This window comes from Populus trichocarpa, chromosome 5 (assembly GCF_000002775.5).
Source record: "Populus trichocarpa isolate Nisqually-1 chromosome 5, P.trichocarpa_v4.1, whole genome shotgun sequence".
In the NCBI taxonomy this organism is placed as follows: domain Eukaryota; kingdom Viridiplantae; phylum Streptophyta; class Magnoliopsida; order Malpighiales; family Salicaceae; genus Populus; species Populus trichocarpa.
This window is the reverse complement of record NC_037289.2, coordinates 10,211,457-10,239,173: the sequence shown is the minus strand read 5'-3', so window position 1 is coordinate 10,239,173 and position 27,717 is coordinate 10,211,457. Positions and strand designations below refer to the sequence as shown.

The 27,717-nt window shown below is 30.7% G+C and overlaps 1 protein-coding gene across 8 annotated transcripts; it reads left to right on the top strand.

The window, feature by feature from the left end:
• Positions 1-27,717, top strand: LOC7492148 (salicylic acid-binding protein 2). 8 transcript variants are annotated; one of them, XM_052452879.1, is made up of 4 exons: positions 1-210; positions 26,110-26,406; positions 26,904-27,044; positions 27,128-27,717. In XM_052452879.1, the coding sequence occupies exons 1-4, from the start codon at positions 133-135 to the stop codon at positions 27,404-27,406; spliced, it is 795 nt and encodes a 264-aa protein (XP_052308839.1). In that variant the 5' UTR covers positions 1-132; the 3' UTR covers positions 27,407-27,717. The 8 variants fall into 8 exon arrangements, with proteins under 8 accessions (XP_052308839.1, XP_052308840.1, XP_052308841.1 ...); XM_002307207.4 differs by lacking the exons at positions 26,110-26,406; positions 26,904-27,044; positions 27,128-27,717 and adding exons at positions 17,367-17,663; positions 18,125-18,265; positions 18,349-18,938 and having other exon boundaries at positions 4-210; XM_006383231.3 differs by lacking the exon at positions 1-210 and adding an exon at positions 17,175-17,366.

Genomic DNA, 27,717 nt, shown 5'->3' with positions numbered 1-27,717 from the left:
TGGCCTAGATGGTGCTTGATGAAAAAGAGGCCACTTGGACTGGACGTTTCCAACTTCTCAGCATCGTCTTCTCTCCCTATATATTCCACCGAGCAATAGCAAATATCAGTATCAAACCAAAACATCAAAAGAATGGGAGAGGTCAACAATCAAAAAAAGCATTTTGTTTTGATCCATGGTTCAGTTGCAGGAGCTTGGATATGGTACAAGGTCAAGCCAAGGCTAGAGGAAGCTGGCCACCGAGTCACAGCTCTTGACATGGCTGCATCAGGGGTGAACACAAAAACAATTGAAGAAGTTCGCACTTTCGATCTGTATAATGAGCCCTTGATGGAGTTCATGGCCAAATTACCTGAAAATGAAAAGGTTGTATTGGTGGGGCACAGTTTAGGTGGCTTGAATCTGGCTTTTGCTATGGAGAAATTCCCAGAGAAGGTTTCTCTTGCTGTTTTTCTTACTGCAATCTTGCCTGATACCGTGCACCAGCCATCTTATATGTTAGAAAAGGTACCTCTCTGTTATTATTATTATTATTATTATTATTATTAAGACCCCTTTTTCCCTTTCTAATTAAGATGATTCATGCACGAAAATGGGTTGATCTATTTTGTTTGGTTTCTCCATTCCAGTAAATGCTATGAATAACCCTAGGTTTGAAGAAATCTGATTTTGAAAATAGAATAATTTTAAGGTCTTGAGACTCTCTTTTTTTTCATAAAAGTATTTCTTAGTTCACTGATGAAATCAATTCGAACAGTATCAAATCAGATGGAATAACAACCCTCACATTAGTTTTTGAAGAGTGTGAGGTAGATCGTCCTCTTGTATGTATGATCTAATGAAAGATCCAAAAGGCTAAAAGTGATAATTGGTATTCGAAATGCTTGATTAGCTTCAATCATTTGCTTAATTCAAGATGAGGTTTTAATGCACACACATGCAAATGTAAAAGTCATTATCAATCATGTTCTAACATCAAAATGATATTTTGGCCTCCTTGTTAGTTTGCTGAAATCGGTCCCAGGGACGAAGAATGGCAAGACACTCTGTTTTCATTCCATGGAACCCCTGAAGAACCGCATACATGTGTTCATATGGGTTGCGAGTTTATGAAGTGCAAGCCCTTTCATCTTTCCTCCGCTGAGGTACACAAATCTTTCTTAAAAATTATGAATCTTGGACTAGTTTTCATTGTAATAACCAGTTATGATACTGTTGTTGTTCGCAGGATCTCGCTCTGCAGATGCTCTTAAATAGACCAGGATCGATGTTTGTGGAAAGCCTGTCCAAGGCAAAGAAGTTCACTGATGAGAGATATGGATCAGTGCCGCGAGTTTATATTGTTTGTACTGAGGATTTAATGATGCTTGCCTCATTTCAGCGCTGGATGATTGAGCAAAATGGGGTAAAGGAAGTGATGGAGATTCCTGCAGATCATATGCCAGTTTTTTCTACGCCTACAGAACTCTGCCATTCTATACTGGAGTTGGCACGCAAGCATGCTTAGATTGCATATACGCCGCGTATCCTTAGCTGGTGTGCTTATTATGTATGTGATAGTTGTACAGCCCATCTTGGCTGCATTTGCTTCGGATTTGTGTTAAGATTGTAGAAGGAATCGGGTTGTTTTTATTTTTTGCTATTAAAGAAAAAGAAAAAGGAAATAGGAGAAATAAATGGAGATGGATTGAGTTTGTTATGTTTGTTCACAGAGAATTCAAAAGATTTTAACTTGACCTAGCTACTTGATAAGTAATGATTGGGAATGAAAATAATCCTGATCAGGTTGACGTGCCCTGTATTTTTCCTGAAAAGTGAAGGAGGAGGTATCTTAACTCTGGTGGGGAATGGTGGTAGAACCTGGAGGCGATGTAGTTGGGACCAAGAACTAAGGCAGTTGGAGAGTTGTCAGGGCCATTACCAAACACATATTTCGTATCCATGTAGGAGATTGATCTTTGAGAAGGCTGCATGTTTTTGAGAAGTACGTAAGATTATATATATATATATTAATAAAATTTAACTAGGTAATAAAATACAAACCAGCAACAAAAACCCGAAAATGTTAGAAAGCTCTCCTCAAGTAAATCTCCAAGCAGCATTATGTCCTTACCCTGTAAGTCTATAACCATAACCAACAGGTTACTTGACATTAGATCATGCTGCTTAAACTCATCTGTTCTGAAAGAACTAGCAACTTAAGTTGATAACAAACAGCATATCGAACCGATCCTATTCTCTAAGAATTTCTAACCAGATCCATAGCATATACAACAGTATCAGCAATCTTCATGCCTTGGACAAAATCTAACTAGTTACGGCATATAAAGTTTGGAAACCAGCTATTTAGTCCACTGGCAGGACCTGGCAAATTACAGCAGATTTATAACTACCAGTATTGCAGCCAGAAAAAATGGCTAAAAGCCTAAATCCCCTATCTTAAGAGTACTTTTTAGTTTGGAAAAGAAGATACCACTTAACTGTCTTGAAAGTCTCTTACATAGAGAAATAGAAAGAATGTCTACTCTCTTCCATGGGAGTCGCAATACCATGTTGACCTGACCTCGACAACCATGTACATGTTGATTGCATATCAATTAGCAGAGAGACACTTATGTTGATCCTCGATCTATGTTATTGAATCCTAGCTCAATTAGCAGAACAACAATATGTTTTGCAATCAAGCCTTTCTTCAGTTTAATCCCTCTTCGGGATACTGCAATAAAAAACTTTCGTACTTGAGCGAAGTTCTCAGGAACAAACCCTGTTAAAATTACCCTTATAAGGACCCCTATTTTCTTGTACAATTTATCAACTCATTACCTATTGATTATGATCTTTTTTAAATGAATTATAATAATATAAAAAACAAAAAGAATCTGCATGAACCGCACATTATTTTTGTTAAGAAGGAAATGAGATTTAAAATTCAAGGAACTCATTTCATTTATTTTATAAGTAATCAAGAAGTATGAAAAAGATAAACATGAACCACTGAAGATAAATGAATCTTTTGTTTAAGTTCATATTAAAGAACATAAAAATGATAAGAGTATTTTCTATAAAAAAAAAAAAAACCTAGATATTTTCACGAAGATTGCGTGAAATGTAAGGCATGGTTCGAAAGAATTTAAGCCTGGTGCTAGTGCTTTTGTGTGTTTGGAAACAAATTTATTTAAGGTTTCTTATAATAGTTTATGGATTTATTCATGTTGCAATTTCTTCAAATCATATATATATATATATATATATATATATATATATATGTTTTTTATGTTACTTTTTTCAATAAAAAATTTGTATCACCTATATTGATGACTGCTTACATTATGGATATGTTTATTTGTTACATGACAACTCTCAAGCAATAGATGCCTTTTAGGTATTTGTTAATGAGTTTGAAAAACAAATAACTATAAATATAAAAGTTGTCAAATCAAATAGAGATTGTGAATATTATGAAAGATATAATGAGACTGCATAATGATGAGGTTTATTCTCCAAATTCTTTATGAATTGTGGTATATGTTCTTAATACACAATGCTAGGTACACCATAATAAAATTGTCGCAGAAAAGTATAATCGTACTTTATTAGATATGGTTAGGAGTATGTTAAGTCATTCATTTGTACCAACATCATTGTTGATATATATATTGAAAAATGTTAGGAATTTATTAAATATTCTTCCTAGTAAAGCAATTCCAAAACACCTAATGAATTGTGGACAGATGAAAAACCTAGTTTAAGACACTTATATGTTTAAGGTTGCCCTGCAGAAGTAAGAATTTATAATTTACATGAAAAGAAATTGGATTCAATTAGAACAGCTAGTGTACTCTTCTTTGGTTATCCAAAAAAAAATATACAAGGTATAGATTTTATTTTCCTAATCATAACACAAGAATTGTTTAAACAGAAAATACTAGGTTCATTGAAATTGATGAAGTTAATGAGAGTAAAATATCATGCAATATAAAAATTCAAGAAAGTAGGGTATAAGTTCCCTTACTCTCTATATATTCTAAAGTTGTTCCTTAAATTATTGAATAGTTTAACAAATATCAAGAACAACAATTAATGATTATACACCTCACAATGAGAACATTGTTGATGACCCTATAATAGATGAGCCACAAGAAAAAGTAATAATAAGGTATCAAAGACAAAGAAAGTTTACTATTTTTAATTATATTTTGAATCAGGAATTGATAATAATCTAATTTTATTTTCCTATGACATTGATAGAAGTAATTCTAATAAATGGCTAAACAAGAAGTAGATACCATAAAAGATGCATTAAAATCTATAGAACAAAATAAAGTTTAGGGCCTTGTTGAAATACTTACAGGTTGTAAAATATTTGAATGTAATTAGGTTTTTAAGACCAAATTAGATTCAAATAACAACATTGAACAATACAAAACCAAACTTGTTCCCAAAAGTTTTACTTAAAAAGATGATGTTGATTAAAAGGAGATATTTTCACCAATGACTATGAAAGACTCACTTAGAATTATCATCACTTTGGTAGCTCATTATGACTTAGATTGGCAACTAAATGAATGTAAAAATTGTCTTTTTAAATGATAATTTAGAAAAAAAAAAGTCTATATGGATTAACTATAGGGATTTCCAGCAGAAATAAAAGAGCACATGGTGTGCAAATTTAAGAAAACAATATATAAACTTAAATAAGCTTCTAAATAATAGTATCTCAAGTTTGATGATACTGCTATTTTCTTTAGATTTAAGAAATGCAATTTTGACTAGTGTATGTATCTGAAGGTTAAAGGGAGCAAGTTTATATTCTTTTATTTTTTATATTGATGATATATTGCTTGTAACTAATGATCTTGGTTTATCATATGAGACCAAGATTTCTCTCTAATACCTTTGAAATGAAAGATATGAAAGAGGCAACTTATATGATAAGGATAAAAATACTCCGAGATAAATCTCAAGGATTGTTAGGTTGTCTTAAAAAGCATCTAACAATAAGATTTTAGAAAGATTTATAATATATAAATGTTTAGTAAAGGTGTTTCAATTAAAAAAATATGGTAAATTTAACCTCATGCAATGTCTAAATAATGAGTAGAAACACAAACAAATTAAAGGAATTTCTTGTGCATCAATTATTAGGAGCTTGATGTATGTTCAAACTTGTACCAAGCCAAACATTAGTTTTGATGATGGAAAGCCAGGTAGATACTAAATAATGTAATGAGCTACTTGCAAAGAAAAAATGATTATATGCCCACTTATAGAAAATATGATCAACTTGAGATTGTTATATATTCAAATTAAGATTTTGTTAGATGTGTGGATAAAAAAAAATATCAATATTATGGTATTTGCTCCTTTAAGTTAGAGGAGCAATCTCATAAAAGCATGTGAAGTAGTTTATTATTGTTGCATCTAATATGAAAGCTGAATTCGTGGCATGTTTTGTGGCTATATTTTAAACAAATTGGTTTCAAAATTTTATTTGAATACTAAGTAATTTCCAAAGAATAAAAACTTTAAAAACCAATCGCTGCCACAATATCAAATACTATCTTTGTGATGAGTAGCAGGTTTCTTAAAAAAAAAAAAAGTGTATCATGTCTTTTGCATGTTTCTAGTGGAAAAAAAAATTGATTTCCATGAAAAAGAAAAGGAATTGAAGATCTTAACTTTTAATCTTGATCTTGGTTTTAGTGACACTAAGAAATAAGGTAGGTTAATGCCAGCCATTAATCCTAATCCTAATCTTTTTTTTTTTTTTTTTTAGTTGAGAATGTATGCATGTGGCAGGAGCATCTCCTCTCCTGAAGAGTTCTTGACTTCCCCTCTTCAACCAAAAAGAAAAGGAGTATGCAATGCAAGAGTCTAATTTAGGACACAAACATCATGCACCGTTTATTATCTTCTCTAAAAAAATATGCGATGATCTAGGTCCCATTGTTGGGCATAAAAAAGTCTTGTCAAAGTTATAAAAAAAGTAGAAAGTGTTGTTTTCTCAATGCAAAGTAGTTATCCATATGGTAAATAAATATCTTGTTGAGTAAAACATGGTAAAGATTGGTTACTAACTTGGAATCAAATCATGCTTGTATCTAAATTTAAAGAATTAAGAAAAATGGACATCCTTCTAGGCTTCAACACAGCACCAAATTTTATAGGTTGCATATATCAAAAAATAAACCTAAACCTTACTTGTAGACGATCCAATTTATCTAACTTAGAGAAATTAAATGTTATTTCAACAAGTTGTATGATCTTTTATCATCATATATAAAATTATTTTAAAAGAGATTAATTTATTTAACAACCCTCTTATACTAATGTTATATATTCTTATTATTATTTCTCATGAAATAAAGAAAGAAGCTTTCAAAGTGAAAATTGCTAAGGTTTTTTTTTTTTTTTGGTGTTCACCATACTTACTTTCCATGACAAAAGCTACGACCTCTCTTATGTTGTGCATTAGCAAACTAATCCTTATTCCTCTAATCATTTGCAAATAATAGCATGTTCCTCCAATAAAGTGGTAATTGAAAATATCAGAAGTATTTATTGACAATCTCTTGGAGGCAAGAGCACATCTCTTGTGGTTTAGAAAACATGAACATGTGATAAGAACAAAGAACAGCCTTTACTTTATCAGGTGGATTGTTTTCAATCAATTATCTCTATAAACCTTCCTCTGTTATGTTATCTTGGTCACACACTATATAAACTCGTGGGACAGGTCCATATTTATCCTTTGTAAACTCGACTTCTTTTTAAGTTGTCTCAATGCTAAACAAATGGAAAGGTGGCAGTAATAACATTGACAGCGTAAGATCCTGGTCAAGATTAACAAATCAGTAATAACAAAGAAAATTCAACCAAATACAATCTATTTTTAGGTAGATCGCGGTGAAGTAAAATATACTTGAATCATGTAGAAAGATATTATAGGGGAGAACTAGTACAACTGGGTTGACATGCAGTCAACCCAAACAAAAAGGACATTGGATGATTCTTAGGCCCATTACTAAACATATATTGTAAGTGAAAGTCCATCAAGGAATTCTCATGTTGATTCAATGTTTGATTTCGTAGTGGCATAGTACTTTGAAAAAAAATGATTTTTTTAATATAAATTAATTATTTTTAGTATTTTTGGATTGTTTTGATATGTTGATGTTAAAACAAAATCAATTATTTTTATGTATTTCCAAGCAGAATGGTTGACTAATGATTTATTCTGGTTTTCTTCGAAGGAATAGTGGCCACATCCTTAATTAATAAAGATAAAAATATAAATATATTCTATAATATATATTTATCTTTTTTTATTAATATAGGTGTTCGGACTAATTTGCGCGCACTAGACTAATCATGCGAGTCCTAAAATTAACGACCATGTAAACCTCCAGTGGCTTAGGGTTTATAAAACTCGAACTGATAACCTCTAAAAAACAAATTTAAAATCTAATAAGTTGAGTTACACCCCACGGCATCCATATATATTTATCTTTATTAACCAAGGATGTGGCTACTATTCCTTTGAAGAAAACCAGATTAAATCATTAGTCAACCAATACGAACTTGTTTGTTTCTGTGGTTGCTTTTGCTTTTGAAGCAAATCACAGAAAACAATCATTTGGTAATGGATAATAAATTATTTACTGTTTATGGGACTCACCAAATTTGCGTTTGAAACGCAGTGCCACTGAAAGCAGCTCAAAGCTGCTTCTCCTCTTCTTCAGCTATTTCTCTTTCTCCATTATAACTTTGAACTAACATAACTCTCTAAATGAGCTCTAGGGCCTTATGTTATCTCCGGGTATAATATAATATATCTCGCTCTTTAGTGCAATCTCAGACTGATAAAACTCGTCAATGAGGCTCCTGGACCTTATACTATCTCTAGGTATGATCTCAGATCTACCACTCTTAGGTACAATCTCTCTCTAGTAAGGTGATTCTAGCCCCCCACCCCCCAACACCACCACTAGGAAGGCCATAGGCCTCCCACTCTTCAGCGATATCCTTCTCCAATGGTGAGCTCCTAAGCCTCACACCGTTACTAGGAAGGTCACAAACCTCCCACTATAGTGTGATCTTTCTTCAATATAGGCTTTTAAACCCCGTATCATTGAATATGAGACCTCAAGCCTCGCTCTCTTCAATACAATTTTAGATTGATATGGGGCTTTCAAGCCTCATGTTACCGCATTGAACGACCCTCTAGGGGTTACCCCTAACCATTTATAAAATTTTATAAGTATGAGTTTCTCCTTTTTAGGTTTCCTAAGAATGTTTTACAAGCTTCTCCTTCAGGGGTTACCATCAAACTCTTATAAATTTTCTAAGTGTAGGCTCACTCTCTTTAGGTTCATATAGCCTCTTAAAAAAAATTCTAAGTATATGCTCACCATTCTTAGATCCTCTCAAACACTTATAAATTTTTCTAAGTATGGGTTTATTTTTATTGGGTTCCCTCGACCTTTTAAATATATTTTCTAAGTATGAGCTTCTCTTCCAGATGCTACCCTCAGCTTTTTAGAAATTTTTTAAGTATATGTTCACCCTCTTTAAGTTCTCACATCCTCTTAAAATATACAGGCTCACCCTTCATGGGTTTTCCTTAGCTGGGTGTGACATGCCTAGCCTTTCTTGGAGTGCTATCATGCCTAGCTGAGGTGATGGGCATGCACCTTAGTGTCCCTGGAGCTAAGTACCAGCCAAGCATCCCTATGGGCTCAAGCATGTGCCTGACCCCAGTGTTGGCACCACCCCGTCACCCAAGCCTAACGACCATGGACCCAGACAATGCCTTTAGATCCATTTTCTTCTCCAAGTGGGCTCAAGCAACTTGCGTGGGCCCAATACTTTTTTATATATTTTTAACTAAACTAATATATTTTGGATCCTACTCTCTTTACACACCTGGGTGTATAAAAATCTCTTATGGCCTACAATATCTTCATCGCATTAATGTTTGTGTAAAAGATATTTATCCATCATTAATGCATGTGTAAATGATATTTATCATTCATTAATATTATTAGAGCAAAATTACACTCCGACTCTCCTCTCTACAAAACAACAAGACTCATGGTCTATAAATATCTCATGAATCTTCCAAGTTCAAGGTGGACAATCTCTTCATTCTCGATATTTTTAGCACATATATTTTCAGAGTCTATCTCTCTAAAATATATTTGTATTTTCTCTCTTAATAAGTTATTCACTTAAGCAAGCAACTAAAAGTCCTTATATTTATCAAAGATAACCTTTTACAAGTATCAACTATAAATTATCCTGACTTACCAGGCACCAGCTAGCTGCTACTAGCGACCTAAGTTTTTTATATAGAGTCACTAGATATCTTGACTATAGAAAATAGATCAAATTATTATAATTAAAAGATTAACGGATTATCTAAAATATAAATTTTATCAGTAAGGTACTTGGATATTCTTTACTACTTCATCCATAACCCAAAAAAAAAAAAAGAGGCTACTTTTCATTTTCATTTTTAATTTGTCACCCTCCCATTTCAAGGTATAATTAATTAACGATAAATTATTGAACAGATTTATCTGATCAAGATTGGGAGGAACCTCGAAGCAGCTGTTGTCTGCTGATTGTGCTATAGTTTTTTTTCCTAGGCCTTAAGCATTCTTGGCATTTACGTTATATATATATATACACGAGATGACATGCCCGCGCGCCCAACACTAGATAAGTATTAGAAACTAAAGGTATGATGGAGCAAATATTTCATGAAGGAAAAAAAAGTTGTGTTGGTGATCAAAAACTTAGAGACTGAACAAAATGATTTGTAGCAATCTACAGTGTTTTGTGAGGAAAGATACAGTCCTTTCGTCACATGATTTAGCTTTTCTGTTAATAAAAAGCAAAAAAAATTACAAAACTAAATTCTCTACCAACTTAATATTAAAAAAAAAGCCAACAAAGATAATTTTGGAAGAAAAACAAACCCATGAGGAAAAACATTGTAGAAATTGACAATGTTTTGTGAGGAAAACTATAGTGTTTTCCCCAATAAAATAAAATAAAAAAACCTTTTAGAGAAATATTGTAGCAATCCACAGTGTTTTGTGAGAAAAACTACAATGCTTTCCTCATATGATTTACCTTTATTGTAATTATAATTCTTAATCAACTCAATATTAAAAAAAAATCAACAAAGATAATTTTGGAAAAAATCATAAAAAAATCATATAGGAAAACACTAGAACAATTCACAGTGTTTTAAAGAAAAAAAATTATAAAACTAAATTCTTAATCAGCTCAATATTAAAAAAAATCGACAAAGACAATTTTAGAAAAAAAAATAACAAAAAAAACACCAAAAAAAGAGAAAAACAAATCATGTTGGAAACACTGTAGCAATTCACAATGTTTTGTGATGAAAGCTACAGTGCTTCCCCACATGATTTATCCTTATTTGTAATGACTTCTAATTGTAATTCTCGAACAACTCAATATTAAAAAAAAATTGACAAAGATAATTTGGAAAAAATTATAAGAAAAAAAAATCATGCGGAGAGACACTGTAGCAATCCACAATGTTTTGTGAGGAAAGCTACAGTGTTTTCCCCACATGATTAAGCTTTATTACAAAGTTAAATTCTAACAACTCAATATTAAAAAAAATCAACGAAGATAATTTTGGAAAAAAATATTACAAAAAAAGAAACTGGAAAAAAACCATGTGAGGAAAAACTGTATCAATCCATAGTGTTTTGTGAGGAAAAACTTGTATTTACTTATAATTGCAATTCTTAACCAGCTTAATATTTAAAAAATAAAATTGACAAAGATAATTTTAGGGAAAAACATAACAAAAACAAAAAAAAACCATATGGGAAAAAACACTGTAGCAATCCACAGTAATGTTTTAGGAAAGTTACAGTGTTTTCCTCACATATTGTAACTGTAATTTTTAATCAGCTCAATATTAAAAAATAAAATAAAAAAAAAGATAATTTCGGAGAAAATCATAAAAAAAAAACTATGCGGAGAAACACTGTAGTAATCAACAATGTTTTAAAGAAAAAAAATTACAAAACTAAATTCTCAATTAGCTCAATATTAAAAAAAAATTGACAAGATATAATTTTGAAAAATAAAAAAATAAAATAGAAAAACTATGTGGAAAAACACCGCAGCAATCCACAGTATTTTAAAAAAAATTACAAAGCGAAATTTTTAATCATATCAATATTTAAAAAGTAAAATCAACAAAAATAATTTTAGAAAAAAAATAAATGCAAAAAAAAAAATAGGAAAGTTGAAAAAAAAAAGTGATTTTGAAAAAAAAAAGAAAAAAGGAAAAAGTTGGAAAAAAAAGGCAAAAAAAAAAAGAGAAGGAATGCACTGTGGATTACTACCACACTGCATTGTGTGTGGAGAAACAGTGATTCAACCACACCATATATATATATATATATTATTTTACCTATTTGTTTTGTAATTATAAATTTATATAGAATTATATTAAATGGACAGAATCTACCCATAATTTATCATTTTTTTATCTAAGAATATATTAAAGATAAAAAATATATAAGATCAGAGAACACCGAGTTCAATATATAAAAATATATAAAAAAAAACAGACTTTCTAACTAGGCATAAACATCCAGAAAGATAAACTAACAACCAAGCAGACAAGCCTAACCAAAAAAAAAAAAAAAAACTATCATTGCTAAAAACCGAATGAGGACATGCTGCATCAAAGCAGACATCAAGCCTCAAGGACCCTTAATTTACCTTTATTAACTAAGGACGACATGACTTGCCCGCGCGCTGTCGCGGGCTTATAAAATAAATGCACTTGATAGTGTTATAATTGTGAACCAGCGCTAGATAAGTAATAGAAATTAAAGGTATGATGGAGCAAATATTTCATGACAGAAAAAAAAAGTTGTGTTGGTGATCAAAAACTTAGAGACTGAACAAAATAATTTGTAGCAATCTACAGTGTTTTGTGAGGAAAGATACAGTGCTTTCGCCACATGATTTAGCTTTTCAGTTAATAAAAAGCAAAAAAAAAAAACAAAGCTAAACTCTCTACCAACTTAATATTAAAAAAAACCAACAAAGATAATTTTGGAAGGAAAAAAAAACCCATGAGAAAAAATGTTGCAGCAATTGACAATATTTTGTGAGGAAAACTATAGCGCTTTTCCCAATAAAATAAACTAAAAAACTATTTAGAGAAATATTGTAGCAATCCACAGTGTTTTGTGAGAAAAACTACAACGCTTTCCTCATATGATTTAGCTTTATTATAATTATAATTCTTAACCAACTCAATATTAAAAAAAAAATCGACAAAGATAATTTTGGAAAAAATCATAAAAAAATCACAAGGAAAAACATTGCAACAATTCACAGTGTTTTAAAGAAAAAAAAAATAACAAAGCTAAATTCTTAATCGGCTCAATATTAAAAAAAAATCAACATAGATAATTTTAGAAAAAAAAATAACAAAACAAACACCAAAAAAAGGTGAAAAAATCATGTTGGAAACACTGTAGCAATTCACAGTGTTTTGTGATGAAAGCTACAGTGCTTCCCCACTTGATTTAGCCTTATTTGTAACGACTTGTAATTGTAATTCACAAAAAACTCAATATTAAAAAAATAAATTTGAAAAAGATAATTTGAAAAAAATTACAAAAAAAAAAAAACTATGCGGAGAGACACTGTAGCAATCCACAATGTTTTAAAAAAAAATTACAAAACTAAATTCTCAATTAGCTCAATATTAAAAAAAATTGACAAGATATAAAAGATATAATTTTGAAAAATAAAAAAATAAAATAGAAAAACTATGTGGAAAAACACCGCAGCAATCCACAGTATTTTAAAAAAAATTACAAAGCGAAATTTTTAATCAGATCAATATTTAAAAAGTAAAATCAACAAAAATAATTTTAGAAAAAAAATAAATGCAAAAAAAAAATAGGAAAGTTGAAAAAAAAAAGTGATTTTGAAAAAAAAAAAGAAAAAAGGAAAAAGTTGGAAAAAAAAGGCAAAAAAAAAAAGAGAAGGAATGCACTATGGATTACTACCACACTGCATTGTGTGTGGAGAAACAGTGATTCAACCACACCATATATATATATATATATATATATATATATATTATTTTACCTATTTGTTTTGTAATTATAAATTTATATAGAATTATATTAAATGGACAGAATCTACCCATAATTTATCATTTTTTTATCTAAGAATATATTAAAGATAAAAAATATATAAGATCAGAGAACACCGAGTTCAATATATAAAAATATATAAAAAAAAACAGACTTTCTAACTAGGCATAAACATCCAGAAAGATAAACTAACAACCAAGCAGACAAGCCTAACCAAAAAAAAAAAAAAAACTATCATTGCTAAAAACCGAATGAGGACATGCTGCATCAAAGCAGACATCAAGCCTCAAGGACCCTTAATTTACCTTTATTAACTAAGGACGACATGACTTGCCCGCGCGCTGTCGCGGGCTTATAAAATAAATGCACTTGATAGTGTTATAATTGTGAACCAGCGCTAGATAAGTAATAGAAATTAAAGGTATGATGGAGCAAATATTTCATGACAGAAAAAAAAAGTTGTGTTGGTGATCAAAAACTTAGAGACTGAACAAAATAATTTGTAGCAATCTACAGTGTTTTGTGAGGAAAGATACAGTGCTTTCGCCACATGATTTAGCTTTTCAGTTAATAAAAAGCAAAAAAAAAAAACAAAGCTAAACTCTCTACCAACTTAATATTAAAAAAAACCAACAAAGATAATTTTGGAAGGAAAAAAAAAACCCATGAGAAAAAATGTTGCAGCAATTGACAATATTTTGTGAGGAAAACTATAGCGCTTTTCCCAATAAAATAAACTAAAAAACTATTTAGAGAAATATTGTAGCAATCCACAGTGTTTTGTGAGAAAAACTACAACGCTTTCCTCATATGATTTAGCTTTATTATAATTATAATTCTTAACCAACTCAATATTAAAAAAAAAATCGACAAAGATAATTTTGGAAAAAATCATAAAAAAATCACATGGAAAAACACTGCAACAATTCACAGTGTTTTAAAGAAAAAAAAATAACAAAGCTAAATTCTTAATCGGCTCAATATTAAAAAAAAATCAACAGAGATAATTTTAGAAAAAAAAATAACAAAACAAACACCAAAAAAAGGTGAAAAAATCATGTTGGAAACACTGTAGCAATTCACAGTGTTTTGTGATGAAAGCTACAGTGCTTCCCCACATGATTTAGCCTTATTTGTAACGACTTGTAATTGTAATTCACAAAAAACTCAATATTAAAAAAATAAATTTGAAAAAGATAATTTGAAAAAAATTTCAAAAAAAAAAAAAACTATGCGGAGAGACACTGTAGCAATCCACAATGTTTTAAAAAAAAAATTACAAAACTAAATTCTCAATTAGCTCAATATTAAAAAAAATTGACAAGATATAATTTTGAAAAATAAAAAAATAAAATAGAAAAACTATGTGGAAAAACACCGCAGCAATCCACAGTATTTTAAAAAAAATTACAAAGCGAAATTTTTAATCAGATCAATATTTAAAAAGTAAAATCAACAAAAATAATTTTAGAAAAAAAATAAATGCAAAAAAAAAAATAGGAAAGTTGAAAAAAAAAGTGATTTTGAAAAAAAAAGAAAAAAGGAAAAAAGTTGCAAAAAAAATGCAAAAAAAAAAGAGAAGGAATGCACTGTGGATTACTACCACACTGCATTGTGTGTGGAGAAACAGTGATTCAACCACACCATATATATATATATATATATATATATATATATATATATATATATTATTTTACCTATTTGTTTTGTAATTATAAATTTATATAGAATTATATTAAATGGACAGAATCTACCCATAATTTATCATTTTTTTATCTAAGAATATATTAAAGATAAAAAATATATAAGATCAGAGAACACCGAGTTCAATATATAAAAAAATATATAAAAAAAACAGACTTTCTAACTAGGCATAAACATCCAGAAAGATAAACTAACAACCAAGCAGACAAGCCTAACCAAAAAAAAAAAAAAAAAACTATCATTGTTAAAAACCGAATGAGGACATGCTGCATCAAAGCAGACAACAACCCTCAAGGACCCATAATTTACTTTTATTAACTAAGGACCACATGACTTGCCCGCGTGTTGCCGCGGGCTTATAAAATAAATGCACTTGATAGTGTTATAATTGTGAACCAGTGCTAGATAAGTAATAGAAATTAAAGGTATGATGGAGCAAATATTTCATGACAGAAAAAAAAAAGTTGTGTTGGTGATCAAAAACTTAGAGACTGAACAAAATAATTTGTAGCAATCTACAGTGTTTTGTGAGGAAAGATACAGTGCTTTCGCCACATGATTTAGCTTTTCAGTTAATAAAAAGCAAAAAAAAAAAAAACAAAGCTAAACTCTCTACCAACTTAATATTAAAAAAAAAAACCAACAAAGATAATTTTGGAAGGAAAAAAAACCCATGAGAAAAAATGTTGCAGCAATTGACAATGTTTTGTGAGGAAAACTATAGCGCTTTTCCCAATAAAATAAACTAAAAAACTATTTAGAGAAATATTGTAGCAATCCACAGTGTTTTGTGAGAAAAACTACAACGCTTTCCTCATATGATTTAGCTTTATTATAATTATAATTCTTAACCAACTCAATATTAAAAAAAAAATCGACAAAGATAATTTTGGAAAAAATCATAAAAAAATCACATGGGAAAACACTTCAACAATTCACAGTGTTTTAAAGAAAAAAATAACAAAGCTAAATTCTTAATCGGCTCAATATTAAAAAAAAATCAACAGAGATAATTTTAGAAAAAAAAATAACAAAACAAACACCAAAAAAAGGTGAAAAAATCATGTTGGAAACACTGTAGCAATTCATAGTGTTTTGTGATGAAAGCTACAGTGCTTCCCCACATGATTTAGTCTTATTTGTAATGACTTGTAATTGTAATTCACAAACAACTCAATATTAAAAAAATAAAATTAAAAAAGATAATTTGAAAAAAATTACAAAAAAAAAACTATGCGGAGAGACAATGTAGCAATCCACAATGTTTTATGAGCAAAGCTACAATACTTTCCCCACATGATTAAGCTTTATTACAAAGTTAAATTTTAACCAACTCAATATTTAAAAAATAAAATCGACAAAAATAATTTTGGAAAAAAATATTACAAAAAAAGAAAACACAAAAGAAACTGGAAAAAAAACCATGTGAGGAAAAACTGTATCAATCCATAGTGTTTTTTTAGGAAAAACTTGTATTTACTTGTAATTACAATTCTTAACCAGCTTAATATTTAAAAAATAAAATTGACAAATATAATTTTAGGGAAAAACATAACGAAAACAAAAAAAAAACCATGTCGGAAAAAACACTGTAGCAACCAACAGTAATTTTCGAGGAAAGTTAAAGTACTTTCCTCACATATTGTAACTATAATTTTTAACCAGCTCAATATTAAAAAATAAAATAAAAAAAGATAATTTCGGAGAAAATCATAAAAAAAAACCATGCGGACAAACATTGTAGCAATAAACAATGTTTTAAAAAAAAATTACAAAACTAAATTCTCAATCAGCTCCATATTAAAAAAAAATTGAAAAATATAATTTTGAAAAATAAAGAAATAAAATAGAAAAACTATGTGGAAAAATATCGCAGCAATCCACAGTATTTTAAAAAAAAATTACAAAGCAAAAATTTTAACCAGGTCAATATTTAAATGTAAAATCAACAAAAATAATTTTGGAAAAAACAAAAGAAAAAATAATTGAAAAAAAAAAAGAAAAATTAGGAAAGTTGAAAAAAAAGTAATTTTGAAAAAAAAAACAAAAAAAAATGAAAAAGTTAAAAAAAAAATATCACTATAAATTATTATTGTAATTTACAGTGAAATGTGTGTGAATAAATAATAATTCCTCCGCATCATTTAGACATTTAGAGTATGTTTTAATATGGCTAGTATTCCTCCAAAGAAAACCAGAATAAATGACTAGTCAACGAATACATCATGGGGTCGACGACGGAGCGAACAACGGAACTTTACGACAGCTTTTTCGTACCCTAGAAGGTTCTTGATGAAAAGTAGGCCACTTGGACCGGACATTTCCAACTTTTCAGCATCGTCTTCTCTCCCATTATACTCCACCGAGCAATAGCAAATATCAGTATCAAACCACGACATCAAAAGAATGGGAGAGGTCAACAATCAAAAACAGCATTTTGTTTTGATCCATGGTTCAGTTGCAGGAGCTTGGATATGGTACAAGGTCAAGCCAAGGCTAGAGGAAGCTGGCCACCGTGTCACAGCTCTTGACATGGCTGCATCAGGGGTGAACACACAAAAAATTGAAGAAGTTCGCACTTTTGATCAGTATAATGAGCCCTTGATGGAGTTCATGGCCAAATTACCTGAAAATGAAAAGGTTGTATTGGTGGGGCACAGTTTAGGTGGCTTGAATCTGGCTTTTGCTATGGAGAAATTCCCAGAGAAGGTTTCTCTTGCTGTTTTTCTTACTGCAATCTTGCCTGATACGGTGCACCAGCCATCTTATATGTTAGAAAAGGTACCTCTCTGTTCTTATTATTATTATTATTAAGACCCCTTTTTCCCTTTCTAATTAAGATGATCATGCACGAAAATGGGTTGATCTATTTTGTTTGGTTTCTCCATTCCAGTAAATGCTATGAATAACCCTAGGTTTGAAGAAATCTGATTTTGAAAATAGAATAATTTTAAGGTCTTGAGACTCTCTTTTTTTTCATAAAAGTATTTCTTAGTTCACTGATGAAATCAATTCGAACAGTATCAAATCAGATGGAATCACAACCCTCACATTAGTTATTGAACAGTATGATCTAATGAAAGATCCAAAAGGCTAAAAGTGATAATTGGTATTCGAAATGCTTGATTAGCTTCAGTCTGTTGTTTAATTCAAGATAAAGTTTTAATGCACCCGCATGCAAATGTGAAAGTCATTATCAATCATGTTCTAACATCAAAATGATATTTTGGCCTCTTTGTTAGTTTGCTGAAATCGGTCCCAAGGGAGAAGAGTGGCAAGACACTCTGTTTTCATTCCATGGAACCCCTGAAGAACCGCATACATGTGTTCACATGGGATGCGAGTTTATGAAGTGCAAGCCCTTTCATCTTTCCTCCGCTGAGGTACACAAATCTTTCTTAAAAATTATGAATCCTGGAATAGTTTTCATTGTAATAACGAGTTATGATACTGTTCTTGTTTGCAGGATCTAGCTCTGCAGATGCTCTTAAATAGACCAGGATCGATGTTTGTGGAAAGCCTGTCCAAGGCAAAGAAGTTCACTGATGAGAGATATGGATCAGTGCCGCGAGTTTATATTGTTTGTACTGAGGATTTAATGATGCCTGCCTCATTTCAGCGCTGGATGATTGAGCAAAATGGGGTAAAGGAAGTGATGGAGATTCCTGCAGATCATATGCCAGTTTTTTCTACGCCTACAGAACTCTGCCATTCTATACTGGAGTTGGCACGCAAGCATGCTTAGATTGCATATTCGCCGCGTATCCTTAGCTGGTGTGCTTATTATGTATGTGATAGTTGTGCAGCCCATCTTGGCTGCATTTGCTTCGGATTTGTGTTAGATTGTAGAAGGAATCGGGTTGTTTTTATTTTTTATTTTTGGCTATTAAAGTAAAAGAAAATAGGAGAAATAAATGGTTATTCATTTGTGTTAGATTGTAGAAGGAATTGGATCGTGTCCATAGCTGGTGTGCTAATTATGTATTATGATTTGAGTTTGTTATGTTTGTTCACGAAGATTCAAAAGATTTTAACTTGATAAGTTGCTTCCCTTTATTGTTCTGTTCTCTGACTAGCTCCTCAATTACTTCCCTTTATTTGTTATTATGATTGCCAAACTGAGTTGCTTCCTCGCATCATACGTCCACTTCTGCCCATGGCAGTTCAGCAGATCTAAAATGGAATTTATTTCACCAGAACAAGTCTCCAAACCCAAAAATCATGTCTCCCGTGATCCTGTGACTCCTGCTATAAACTGTAAAAAGTTCCATTACATTTTAAACAACATGGAAGAGATGAAACCAAGAAACATGGTTGGACGAATCAAGCAAATTGATGAATGTTGTCATGTCGAATGGCGGAGCTGCTTTCTTAGAATGTTAAAGGGGGTTTTTGGTTTAATCATGAGATTATAATTATTGGATTCATAAATTGTCACTTAATATTATGGTCACTAAAAAATCTAATGGCTTATGATAGTCTGGGTAAGAGGACTAGTTGTGCAAGGAAAAGATGCATCACCCCTCGTGCACCCTACCTAAAGTAAGCTGCATTGCTTGTCAATTGTTTTCTAGGTCAATGTTTTTATATGTTGGTTTCGTCTAAGGTTCAAGGTAGATCTTTTTTTATGAGGAAAGATCTTATTAGATTAATTCATAACCATTCTAAGTCCTAGATTTATCGTCACATTTATTTCCTAATGTTTCGGGTAACAAACTAGTTACTATGGGATTTTTTGTATTTTGATCAAACTCTAATGAATAACCATAAACTGGTTATGACATTCTTTTTTAATTTTTTAAAACGTGATAGAAATGTGATTTTTTTAGGGAACAATATGCATGAAAAACCTTTAGGATTTGGTCGTATGTACGAACACAAAACATCTTTTTTTTTTTTAAATGAGGAAATTAATTTAATTTTTTAAGATTTTTTTTGAAGTTTTGGAGAAACCAGGTACTTTTAATACCAGGCTCGTATCTTATAGTGTACATCTACGACTTGGTATTAGACAAAATTATTAAAAAAAATACGCGTCGAACTGAAAAATATTTTTAAAATTGTCTTTGAAAATTTTGAATTTTCTTTTATTCATTATTATTTAATAAATGTGTTGGATTTAACCCGAAATTAAAGCCCAATCCTATCTAATTGGGTTAAGACAACCAACAGCCCAACAAACTTCTTTTTTTATTATTATATTGGGCTGACCCGGCTGAGGGCCAGCCCATCTCTTTCTTAATTGAAATACATGAGAGGCAAAATTAATTCATGTATTGCATGCCTTATCTAAAGAAAGAAAGAAAAAAAAGGAAGCAAGGCGCAAGTTATTGAAGGAAGAAAATTACCTGGCGCAGGGGTTGTGTTTTGGCTGTACACGGTAGTGGAGGAACTGGCGGTCATGATGGCGTAGAGGAGGCAAGCTATTGGAGTTGTTGCCGCTGATAAAGGTGGAAATCGAGAGGAAAAGGGAGCTATTGTCTTTATTACAGTGGGGGAAGAGGCTTTGGCTGCCGGTTTTAATGGGCTATCAACTACCGGTTAAGGTTAGCGTCGCTGCTGAAAGGAGCTGAGGTTGAGTACATGACAGAGGAAAAGAAAGATAGGACTGGTAGATGAAAAAAAAAAATTGAGACAGGCTGGTTTTTTTTTTGTCTACTTTGCACTCAGATTTCTTATCTCTCAATGCCCAAAATCCACTCTTATTTATAAGGATGAAAAGGGATATCTTGTTTTTATCGGGGACCAATTTTAACCCTTGATTCAAGCGGGGAAGATCCCAACTATAGGCTCAAAGATGTCATCATGATCTGTGAAAATTAGGCTGGTTAGGTTGGCCTCTTTGGAGCAACGCCACAGTGGCTGTAGGGGCTATCAGCTAGCAAAAATTACATTATGGTGTATTAAGACGTCAGGTCATCATAGTGATGTATGGTTTGTTCGATTTAGTTAATGAAATGAATCATTAAATGCTTTAAAAAGGTAGTCACCCGAGTAGTCTTTTTAAGTAAAAAGATAGGGGATGATGAACAGTAACCATACAATAAGTCGTCTGCTTTTTTCTTTTTTTTTTCTTGTTTCTGCTTGGTCAAAATACCACCGTTTTGGTCAAAACATGGCGTTTTATTTAAATGAAATTGTGTCATTTTGACTTTTGATTTTTTTAATTAGGGATTTGATTAAAGTTCAATTTAGTTATATGACTTTTAATTTCTTTTAATTACATCCCTAATTATCCTTGAACTTTTAATTTTATACAATTGTACAACTATTGAACTTCAATATCAACCTTGAATTTCAACGCCTTTTTCATTGTGACCCTTAGTTTTGGATTTATACAAATTCACTTTCAATTAAACCATTAAACTTTCAATTTCACCTTTGTCTTCAACTGAATTACGTCCTCGAAGTTTAGAGCATTTTTTAAAATGGTCCTTTATTGTGGATTTTTTTAATTTAATCCTTAAATGACCCTAAACTTTCATTTTCTTGCAATTTTATCCATGATTTCGATCAATTGACTTTGTAAAAATTAAATTTGGTCCTCTAAAATTTTAATATTCTTAATTAAGCCTAAATTGGGCTCCCAAACTTAATTTTTCACCAATTAAGTCCCTAATAAAATTAATTTAACCCATTAAAAGTATAATTAAGTCCTTGCAACTAATTAAATATTTTAATTAACCTCAATTAACTCTTAAACATAATTAAAATTTTAATTTGGCCCATGATTAAATCAAATTGGCCTATTAAAAATCTAATTATGTCATTGGACTTAATTTTTATGCGAACTCGTTCAATAATCATTTAGTTTGACCTTGAATCTGTATTGTCTCTCCAGTCTTGGGTACAATAGGGTATGATTAAGCTCTCAATTTCGTTTAAAACTCCAGCTTGATTCTTCTATATATATCTGAAACCTTCCTCAACCAGCTTTTACCAATTGTCATTCTTCTTGTTATTATTGCTTTTGATTTTTTATTTTTATAAGGAAAAAAGGATAAATTTTGAAGAATAACCCAAAAATAAATTATGACAATGATATCTCTAAATAATTCTAATTAAGATTCAATTTACGTTGTTACGTATATAGATGTGTTGAAGGATAAATACTTTGATATACTATTTTATTGTTTATATGTTGTTAGGTAACCTTATTTTGGATTCTCATTCAATTCATAGTATTTTATAACAGTCCAAAACCAGAATATTTTTGTGTTGTCTAAAAAGCACTAAACTACACCTGCTTTTGTTGTGAAAAAGCCTTTATTTGTTTGTACCGTATTTATGATATGAGTACAACCCTGATTTCCCTTTCGTTTCTGATCCAATAGTTCTGGCATTATATTTCCCTACGGCTGACACAACAGCGCTTTTAGAACTGGCTCCCTGTGGTCCCCGCTAACCAAAGTATATAATTTGCCAACGCATTCACAAAACTCAAAATGGGAAACACTATATGTAAAGTTTAATCGAGTTTCTAAAATTCAAAGTCATGCGATATTATCCCCAATTAAAAGTAATTAGCAAAAACAATTTTCATTCATGCGTTTTTATTTTCATGTCCCATTATTGGTAATATTATTTCCACCCTCAAAACCCAATCCCAATTACAGTGATAAAATATGAAATCACGCACACTAATTTTTCTCTTCATTTACTCGATTAATTCTTCTACAATTATATATATATATATATATATAATTTGTTTTTCCTTGTAACAAGGAATTTAATTCAATACCACAGGGTGATACTGGAGTTGGGAGAACCAAAAAGTTACCCATAATTGACAAATTTCTTTTCAAATGTAAGAATGTAAGGGTGACATTATTAATATTTCTTTTCAAGTGCTTGAAAGTGTGGTTGTGATTGCTTTTCAAAATGTTTTTTACTCAGAAATGTATCAAAATAATATTTTTTTTGTTTTTAAAAAATTATTTTGATATCAACACATCAAAATGATCTAAAAATACTAAAAAAATATTAATTTGAAGCAAAAAAAATAAAAAAATTAATTATTTGTGTTATAAATATTCTTGGGTTTTTTAATATAATTATTTGTAATTATTTGTAATTATTTGTATTATAAATATTATTATTTTTATTATAATTCAAAGTATTAATATAAAAAATATTATAATTTGTGTTATAAATATTATTGGAATTATTATTATTATTATTATTATTATTATTATTATTATTATTATTATTATTCATCTCAAAAATATTATTATTTGTGTTAGAAATATTCTTGGGTTTATAAATATACTTATTTGTGTTATGAATATTATTATTTTTATGATAATTCAAAGTCTTAATATAAAAAAAATATTATTATTTGTGTTATAAATATTCTTGGAATTATTAATATTATTATTATTATTATTATAATTCTAAATATTCATCTCAAAAATATTATTATTTGTGTTAGAAGTATTCTTGGGTTTCTAAATATAATTATTTGTGTTATAAATATTATTATTTTTATTTTAACTAATAGTATTAATATTAAAAATATTATCATTTGTATTATGAATATTATTATTTTTATTATAATTAATAATATTATATTTAAAAATATTATTATTATCATCATCATCATCATCATCATCATCATCATCATCATTAATAAATTTTAAAAGTATTGGATGAAAAACTATTATTTTTTTAAGATTAAAATATATAATTCAAAGTATTCATATAAAAATATAATTATTTGTGTGATAAATATTATTATTTTTCTTATAATTCAAAGTATTCATATCAAAAATATTATTAATTGTGTTATAAATATTATTATTTTTATTATAATTCAAAGTGTTAATATAAAAAATATTATTATTTGTGTTATAAATATTTTTAATATTCATAATATTAATTATAATAAAAATAATAATATTTATAATACAAATAACAATATTTTTTAAAATCAATCATATTAATTATAATAATAATAATAATATTTTTAATACAAATAATAATATTTTTAATATTAATAATAATATTAAACTTGCTTGACCCAAGTTTAAGTGGGTCTAGCTGTAACACCAAACCGAAAAGCTTTGGACCCTTCTTAAACGTCAGACCCCAGATCCTCGGGTCTGACTACAACGTCGGACCCGTTGGCCTCCTGGCGTCGGATCCATTAGCCTTGGGTCCAGATGTCGGACCCAAGAGCCTTGGGTCCCGACGTTGAAGGCATTAACTTTGGGTCCGGACATCGGACCCAAAGTCTTGGGTTACGCGGGGTAGCAAGACCCAAGGGACTTTGGGTCTGCGCCCCTGCCACACCCAAGCAACTTGGGTTAGACGCTCTTTTCCAGTCCCAAGCTTCTTGGGTCTGAAAGGGGATGTCAGATCCAATATAATAATAACAACAACAATAATAATAATTAATTTTACCTTTCAAATCAAATCTATGTTTTTTCGATAGTAATAATATTTATTTCAAATTTAAAAACATTAATGAATTTAATAGTATTTATAATATTTAACTTGTCTGACCCAAATTCTTATAATTTTTAATCTCTCTAAATAAAATTTATGGTTTTTCTATAGTAATAATATTTGTTTTCAAATTTATTGATGATGATGATGATGATAATAATAATAATAATAATAATTATTATTATTATTATTATTATTATTATTATTATTATTATTATTATTATGTTTTTTTCGATAGTAATAATATTTATTTCAAATTTATTAATATTTATAATATTAATAATAGTATTTAACTTGTCTAACCCAAGTTCTTATAGTTTTTAATTCATTCAAATCAAATTTACGGTTTTTCTTCAATAGTAATAATATTTGTTTCAGACTCGCGCGCTTGAGTCTCGAAACCCCGTAAAAATTGAAATCATATCTTCCCTTTGAAATAATTAATGTTTTATGTTATTTTTGTTATAACTGTTGTTGTTGTTGTTGTTGTTGTTGTTATTCAAGTAAACTTGGGTTGGGCATGTTTGTCAGACCCAGGTAACGTAGGTCAAAAAATTATTTATAAATGAAGTATAAATAATTTATAACAAAAAACTTCATAAAAATCTAATTTAATGTTTTAGATTTAAAAATTCGGTCTAACTGACATGCTTAACCCCAGTGTCAGGTGTATGTCAGTCATGTCATTCTCCAGGATCAGACCCCAAAAAACCTGAATTGTCCCCAACCATCCTTTCAATGTCAAATGTATCATATGAAAAAGACAACCTCACCCCAACTCCATGCCTGACAAGTTTCTTTGGCAAGGACAATCACTTCATTACACTACTTCAATCCACAGTGTTTTGTTTACATGGATGAACAATGAAAACTACACACCATTTAGCTTTTGTTTTTTGACTCATGTTACCTTTGTCTGATAAATATGTCTAACACAAGTTTACTTGAATAATCATCATAACAATAAAAATTATAATAAAAATAACAATAACAATAACAATAATAACAACAACAAAAACAACATAAAACATTAACTATTTCAATGGTTGCGGGGATCTGCAGAACCCAGGTGCGGTTCAGCAGACCTGGGCAGACCCATGCAAGCGGGTCTGCACCCCCTGCACGGTTTTGCAGACCCTAGACGCGGGTCTGCAAACACAAGCGCACGGGTCTGGCCCTTACGCATAGGGTCTGGCTGACATGTCTAACCCTAACATCAGGTGTTTGTCAGCCAAGCACCATGTGTCTGTCAATCATGCCTTTCATCAGCGTCAAACCCCAAAAAACTTGAATTGTCCCAAACTATCCTTCCAATATCAAATGTATCACATGGAAAAAACAACCTCACCCCCAACTGCATGCCTAACAAATTTCTTTGATTAGGACAAAAACTTCATTACACTACTCTAATTCACACTAAACAGCGTAGGGATGAACAGTGAAAACTAAATTTATATAGAATATATTAAATGGACAGAATCTACCCATAATTGATCTTTATTAACTAAGGATATGGCTAGTATTCCTCCAAGGAAAAACCAGAATAAATGACTAGTCAACGAATACATCATTGCCCGGAAGGTTCTTGATGAAAAGTAGGTCACTGGGACCGGACATTTCCAACTTTTCACCATCGTCTTCTCTCCCTATATACTCCACCGAGCAATAGCAAATATCAGTATCAAACCACAACATCAAAAGAATGGGAGAGGTCACCAATCAAAAACAGCATTTTGTTTTGATCCATGGTTCAGTAGCAGGAGCTTGGATATGGTACAAGATCAAGCCAAGGCTAGAGGAAGCTGGGCACCGTGTCACAGCTCTTGACATGGCTGCATCAGGGGTGAACACAAAAACAATTGAAGAAGTTCGCACTTTTGATCTGTATAATGAGCCCTTGATGGAGTTCATGGCCAAATTACCTGAAAATGAAAAGGTTGTATTGGTGGGGCACAGTTTAGGTGGCTTGAATCTGGCTTTTGCTATGGAGAAATTCCCAGAGAAGGTTTCTCTTGCAGTTTTTCTTACTGCAATCTTGCCTGATACCGTGCACCAGCCATCTTATATGTTAGAAAAGGTACCTCTCTGTTATTATTATTATTATTATTATTATTATTATTAAGACCCCTTTTTCCCTTTCTAATTAAGATGATCATGCACGAAAATGGGTTGATCTATTTTGTTTGGTTTCTCCATTCCAGTAAATGCTATGAATAACCCTAGGTTTGAAGAAATCTGATTTTGAAAATAGAATAATTTTAAGGTCTTGAGACTCTCTTTTTTCATAAAAGTATTTCTTAGTTCACTGATGAAATCAATTCGAACAGTATCAAATCAGATGGAATCACAACCCTCACATTAGTTATTAAAGAGTGTGAGGGAGATCGGCCTCTTGTATATATGATCTAATGAAAGATCCAAAAGGCTAAAAGTGATAATTGGTATTCGAAATGCTTGATTAGCTTCAGTCTGTTGTTTAATTCAAGATAAAGTTTTAATGCACCCGCATGCAAATGTGAAAGTCATTATCAATCATGTTCTAACATCAAAATGATATTTTGGCCTCTTTGTTAGTTTGCTGAAATCGGTCCCAAGGGAGAAGAGTGGCAAGACACTCTGTTTTCATTCCATGGAACCCCTGAAGAACCGCATACATGTGTTCACATGGGATGCGAGTTTATGAAGTGCAAGCCCTTTCATCTTTCCTCCGCTGAGGTACACAAATCTTTCTTAAAAATTATGAATCCTGGAATAGTTTTCATTGTAATAACGAGTTATGATACTGTTCTTGTTTGCAGGATCTAGCTCTGCAGATGCTCTTAAATAGACCAGGATCGATGTTTGTGGAAAGCCTGTCCAAGGCAAAGAAGTTCACTGATGAGAGATATGGATCAGTGCCGCGAGTTTATATTGTTTGTACTGAGGATTTAATGATGCCTGCCTCATTTCAGCGCTGGATGATTGAGCAAAATGGGGTAAAGGAAGTGATGGAGATTCCTGCAGATCATATGCCAGTTTTTTCTACGCCTACAGAACTCTGCCATTCTATACTGGAGTTGGCACGCAAGCATGCTTAGATTGCATATTCGCCGCGTATCCTTAGCTGGTGTGCTTATTATGTATGTGATAGTTGTGCAGCCCATCTTGGCTGCATTTGCTTCGGATTTGTGTTAGATTGTAGAAGGAATCGGGTTGTTTTTATTTTTTATTTTTGGCTATTAAAGTAAAAGAAAATAGGAGAAATAAATGGTTATTCATTTGTGTTAGATTGTAGAAGGAATTGGATCGTGTCCATAGCTGGTGTGCTAATTATGTATTATGATTTGAGTTTGTTATGTTTGTTCACGAAGATTCAAAAGATTTTAACTTGATAAGTTGCTTCCCTTTA